This window comes from Cryptomeria japonica, chromosome 6 (genome assembly GCF_030272615.1).
Source record: "Cryptomeria japonica chromosome 6, Sugi_1.0, whole genome shotgun sequence".
Taxonomy (NCBI): Eukaryota; Viridiplantae; Streptophyta; class Pinopsida; order Cupressales; family Cupressaceae; genus Cryptomeria; species Cryptomeria japonica.
The window spans coordinates 560,932,598-560,939,052 of record NC_081410.1 but is presented as its reverse complement, the minus strand read 5'-3'; the positions used below and the strand labels follow the sequence as shown (position 1 = coordinate 560,939,052).

At 37.8% G+C, this 6,455-nt stretch overlaps 1 protein-coding gene across 1 annotated transcript; it reads left to right on the top strand.

The window, feature by feature from the left end:
- The first annotated feature begins 515 nt into the window (after window positions 1-515).
- On the top strand, window positions 516-3,309 carry LOC131079309 (uncharacterized). The gene has a single exon (XM_058017225.2). It carries the CDS (start codon window positions 710-712, stop codon window positions 2,891-2,893), a length of 2,184 nt encoding a protein of 727 aa, XP_057873208.2. The 5' UTR covers window positions 516-709; the 3' UTR covers window positions 2,894-3,309.
- The last annotated feature ends 3,146 nt before the right edge of the window (window positions 3,310-6,455 follow it).

Below are 6,455 nucleotides of genomic sequence, written 5' to 3'. Positions count from 1 at the left end.
AAAATAATCCTCAAATCCGCCAAAATGACATGTTTTTAGGGCTCAATTAATATTTCAAATGCGTGCCAACGAAAATATGTACAAGGCTGAGGGTTGGCATAAAATTGTGTGTCATCGATTCGATGGCCACACACTCCTAATATTAAAGTGACAAATGTGTGTAGGCCCATATGAATGAACACTTAGAATTAGGTGTTTTTTATTTTTTAATTGCATATTTTTTATTTTGTAATTGATTTTTTAATTTTTATATATTGGTGTTCTAGTGAACCACTATTGACACAAAGTTCATTATGTATCGGGTGACACTTTGAAATGACCACTTTTTAACCTTTTCGCACATAATGAATTCCATAACATACATCATTACTACCCAAACCAAAATCCGATGTACATTTTAAGAGTTCTAGGTATGTGAAGTTAGCTATATCCACCACTGATGCTCTTCCCCTAAATAAATTATGAAATTTAATAAATTTATTTATTTATTTTTTAAAAAGTGAAACACTGTGCGCATACCATCAAATCCCAGGCCTAAACCAACGATGTCGCTATCGTTAACCAGAAAAACGTTTACAATATTTACCTCGGCCAGTACTGTTAAATTCATCAAAACTAATTGATCTTAGGCTATGGAAGGCTATCTATTTTAACTGGAGAAAAAATATATGTACTGAAGTCTCCTTCAAATTTAGAGGTACCCTTGAAGATGAACCAGTCTGAAATCTACCCTTGTATTATAGTTGTTCTGCTTCTGTACATAACGGCGATTGCAGCAGCAGGTTCTTATGAAAGAACCATAGCAGGAAGTATTGCCTTTTCTACTGCTGGGCGTGCACAATATGCATTTGACATCTATGCCCTTAACATTACTTCTTCAAGTCCCAAAGAGGACCTTCTTACAGATGGGATTTCAGTGAATTATAATGGCAACTTCCTTGGACACTCTGCAATTGAGGCACTAATGAACAAAGTGGGTATGCCAGAGAATCAAGCTGATCAAGTTTTGGCCTATATTACGGAAAGGTATGGACTGGCCCAAATCTTTTTCAATTTCTACTCTAAAAATCTGTCCTTATATTCTTCCAAATCAATGGAGTCTATTTTTGGGTTTAGTAATTTTAACAGAAGAGAGGCATTAGATACAACGATATCGCAGGAATGGGTGCCACTGAATTTTGTAAAGGATGGCGTAAATTTGGATGATAGTGTATCTATGAAAGATAGACCTATCATTGTGGATACTAGAATTATCTATGTTTCCACGCACCAGCCCTCTGGAGTGCCAAGGCAGAGTTGGGCTGCAGTTTATTCAACTGACCTCAATACAGGGGAAACCATAAGGCTGACTCCTGATGGGTTAGTTGACTTGAGCCCCAGTTTGTCCCCTTCAGGAGAATGGATAATGGTGGCTTCATTTGGACATATTGGGTGGCATGGTCAAACTGAGGATCTGCAAACAGACCTTTATCTTTTCAACGTTACTGATGGCTCAAATCGCCAATTGGCAATAAGGAATGGTGGGTGGCCTTCTTGGGCTGATGACCATACTATCTTTTTCCACAGAAAATCTGATGATGGCTGGTGGAGCATTTATAGGGCTTCATTTTCTGCTCCCCTGAATAAGTTGTCTCAAGGTCATGTAACTGTAGACAGAATAACACCAACCGGTCTTCATGCCTTTACGCCTGCTTGTTCCCTTTCTGAGGAATGGGTTGCAGTAGCCACACATAAGCCGGGAACTGAGTACAGGCATATTGAAATTTACAACCTTACCTCCAATTCACTTGTTGAAATTACACGTGGTATCTCACCACAATCTTATCATTTTAATCCATTTGTTTCTTACGATTCTCATAGGATTGGATATCATAAATGTAGAGGGAATGCTTCAGTGTCTAGTGAAGATGTGGATTCTTTGAGAGTTCCCGTGATTGAGTATGTAAAGTCTCCTTTGCTTGAGATTTCCCTCTTTAGAATAGATGGGGAATTTCCTTCGTTTTCCCCAGATGGATCAATGGTTGCCTATATATCCATGGAGGGTGATGCTATCTATGTGACGAGGCTAGATGGATCTAAGACGCACAAGGTGTTCTCGGGTTTGGTATTTGGATTGGCATGGGATTGGAAGAAAAATGGTATCATCTACACAAGCCATGGCCCTGATTTTGCCTCCTTAAGCACCAAAGTTGATATCATTGCCCTCAATGTAAGTTACATGATTTCTAGAGGGAAAAATGATCCTAATCCTCCATACAGGAAACTGACAAGTCAAGGAAATAATGCTTTCCCGTCTCCTTCACCAGATGGAAATTTTTTGGTTTTTAGGTCAGGTCGCTCTGGATACAAGAACCTTTACATCATGGATCAGGAGCAAGGTGAAAGAGGACACATTTGGAGGTTAACGAATGGGCCCTGGACTGACACCATGTGTAACTGGTCGCCTGATGGAAATTGGATTGCTTTCTCTTCTGATAGAGATAATCCTGGAAGTGGTAGCTTTGCTCTTTACTTAATCCATCCAAATGGGACTGGTCTGCAAAAAGTTCTTAACAGTAGTACATTTGGAAGGGTAAACCATCCCTGGTTCAGTCCAGATTCAAAAAGCTTAATTTTTACTTCGGACTATGCAGGGGTTTCGGCAGAGCCCATTTCAGTGCCCTACCAATTTGGACCATATGGGGAAATATTTATGTCCAATATTGATGGCTCTGATGTTCAGAGACTTACCCACAATGCTTATGAAGATGGAACTCCATCTTGGGGGAAAACGTTTGTCTCTCCCTCAGATTTGATTGGGAAAGATGAGAAACTGAGATGTGGTTTTGAGGATGATAGATGGCTTAATGGCAATGTAAGTCATTTCAGCAAATTTGGATGCCGAGCAATGTGAAGTTTAGATCAGATGCAGGATGAGTGAGAATCTTGAAGTTTCTCAAATTAGCCTTGAGACAGTGATAAAGAAATGTGGATATGCAGAATTGAAACATGTGACTACTAAATTACTTGCCATGACCCATGTACATTCTCGTTATAAACTTATACATGTTGCTGATGTGGAGGGCGAGGGCTCTTTATTTGTCATTTGCTCATATAGCTTTACCCTCTTTTCAGATACCACATGCAGATGTAGATATTCGTTTATTCCTCTAGCTAGAATTTTTATTTTATTGAGTAAATACTTCAGCCATTGTGAACAAAAGATGTCCACTGTTGTCTCACGCCACCATGACTATCTGATTCATATTGTAAATGCATGACTTAATACTTATTTCTAGCTTAATTTCATTATTTTGAAGGTCGATAAAATGGTGTCATCCAACATTAGCATAGTTTATTTATGAACTAATAAGTTAAATGTATAATGTCAATTTCTAACTGCTTCCAATCAAGAGGAAACCAATTGGATAAAAATTCAAGGTATACCATAACACTTCTCTTATTCTCTCAGGACACTTTTCATTGTAATTTCATTCCGTTTCCATGCAAGTTTCTGCTGGACGTGCTTATAGTAGTGACTGTAGAAGTTATTTCTTCCCTTTTGAGTTTATTTAGAAATTTAGGATTGCAACATAGCTGCACTATCCCTTATCTGACTTTCCTTCACCTGTGTATTACTTTCTCCTTTTTTTAACTAATTATTCCTGTAGATTGTTAGGCTTTCACTGAAATATAGAGGAACATCACACACTGCTACTTATACTCATCAACTAGAAACTATCACTTATTCATCCACTGCTTTCAACAGATCCTTGTCTCATACAGAAAATGCACCTTCATATCATTGTCATTTTCTTTTATATCAGATCTGACAAAGAAACGGAAAATGTTATTGTCTCAGATTTAACTTACAATTCACATGAAGATAACTGGTATAGAAGATGTTTGACAGTCATAGTAACCTTTAAGAACCCCCCTTAAGATCAGATCTGGGCGTGATTATCTGTGGATTATGAGATAGCTGTCTGCTATACAATCTACAACCCTGCTGAAAATGACTGTCATTCACAACAGCTTAGATCTGGGCGCGAATTGGTGTTGGAGGGTGTGGACAAGTGATTGTTTCAGAGGAATCTTCACTCCCGATCTTAAATGTGATGGAAAATTCTCTCTGATGCCCTAGCTTTGATGGCAACGACCACTGTTGCAGTTGTTTTAGATCCTTTCTGCCCTAGTCACCCCTTCCAAACATACTCCAGCTGGTTGCAGATCAGACTATGTGCTGTGCAGCCCTAGTTCCCTCTCTTGTTCCACTCAGATCAGTTGCAAACCCACTGGTAATGATACACAGGAGGCAGTTGCTGATGTCAACAGGGTGCTGTGCCAAGTCTCTTTGCCCAGTTCACCTTCAATTGCCTTGGAATTACCACCAAACTCAGGAAAAGGACTGTGCCCTCAGTTTGCTTGGAATCTGCCCTGCTAGACTTGTAGAGATGACAACCTTACAAATTTAGTTCTATGCAAACTTGGTCAATAACTACCAAAGCAAGAGGACTGGTTTTTGTCTTAACGTCTCAGTCATATTTAAGGGTTTTTGTCCTTGCTGGCATAAAATTTGACATTTGGAAAAAGATCACACAAATGTCTAGTGAGTGCCCAAAAGAAATCTCAATTTCTGTTATACTTTCCTTGTCATAGGGTGCATGGGCCCAAAAACTTGGAGGCAAAGTTAATTTTATGTATTGTTTATTTATTGTTATTATATATATTTTTATTTTATTTATTTAGTGTTTATAAACACTTTTGATAATTCAAAATTAGAAGTGACTAGGCCAGCCAACGAGAGAGGACATGACAGTCCTTCCTCAAATTTCTTGCCGTCTAACAATTTTAGATATGGATGGTAAAAAAATCTACTCCTTTCCATGTAGCATTCTAAACTGGTAGATTCTCTCATTTCATCAAGTACTCTGGAATGGCCTCATTTAGCTCTTCTCCCTCTTGTCAATGATATTTTCGAGCTCCAAATTCAATTTTCTTTCATCATTAAGTGGTGGCAACTCTAAAAATGGTGTGGCCTGCTGTCCAAGAGTCTTTGTAAGGCAGGACAGATTAAAAACATTGTGAATCCTGTTGTTTAATGGAAGTTCCAGCTCATATGCAACCTCACCTACCCTCCTTATGATCTTGTAAGGTCATTAAAATCATGGCTTAAGTTTTTTCACACCACTCCCCTTGAGGAAAGATTGCCTATGAGGCTGTAACTTGAAAAAGGCCATTTCTCCTATCTCAAAAGTTCTCTCTAATTGATGGTGATCAGCATATAACAACATATATCTTTTGCTGATTTTAGGCCTGCTATAGGTTCTCCTTGAGTGCACTCAAAATATTTAAATTTGCTGTACCAAATCCCTTGCTTTTGATACTGTATTATTTGAAAGAATCAAATCCATGAATGAAAATGCATCATAATTGGAGAGTGCCTTGAAGAGAGTCTTGCTAATAAACATATGATTTGTGGAATTGTAGCAATACTCCCCAAGGTGGAGCCACTTAATCTATGCTATTTGTTGTTCTGTGACATAATTACTTAAATACCCTTCTACCTATTTGTTCACAATCTCTATTTTCCTATCTATTTTAGGGTGATAACTAGTGCTTGGAATCAATTCTGTACCTTTCAATGGAAAGCGTTCTTGCCAAAACAAACTAATGAACTTGCTGTCCATATCATTCACAACATTCCTTGGCAGCCCATGAAGTCTAAGTACCTCTCTAAAAGACAAATCATCCACTTGTGGAGCCTTACATTTTGAAGATATAGCATAAAAGTGAGCATATTTGTTGAGTCTATCCACTACCAAAAAGATGCAATCCTTACCTCTTATTTTTTGGAGGTCTATGATAAAATCCATGGAAATGCTTTCCCATTTCTGATTTTGAAATGGGCATGGATGACCAACCAGTGGTGTGTCATGACATGTCCTCAAGATTTTCTTCATCATCTTTGATTTTGGGATAAGATTTACTTGGTCCTTATAGAGGATGAGCTCATCAACCATTTTGTACCTATCATCTTGTAGCTTGCCATCCAAAATATCAATAACAAATGTGTTCTTGGCATATTCAACTATTTATAGAAATCTTCCAATCAGCTTAACTCTTTGTCATGGAACACAAATAAAGCTTCTTAGATAACGCATCAACCACAACATTATTCTTTCCTTTAACATACCCAATGTCAAAATCACAGGCTTATAGTTTACTTACCCACTTATCTTGTTTAACAAATTCAAATCATTTTGATTGAGGAGGAAATTTGAACTATCGTAATCTATTTTCACCACAAATTTGCCACAAACCAAGTATTCCCTGAAATTTGCTAGTGCATGCATGATGGCAAGCATCTCCTTTCATAGATAGATAAATTCCTCCTTGTTGAGCTTCCTACTCTCAAATGTTTTAAAAAAAAAAAAAAAAGTGGCAAGCCACTAATATAAATATTAATAAGTACC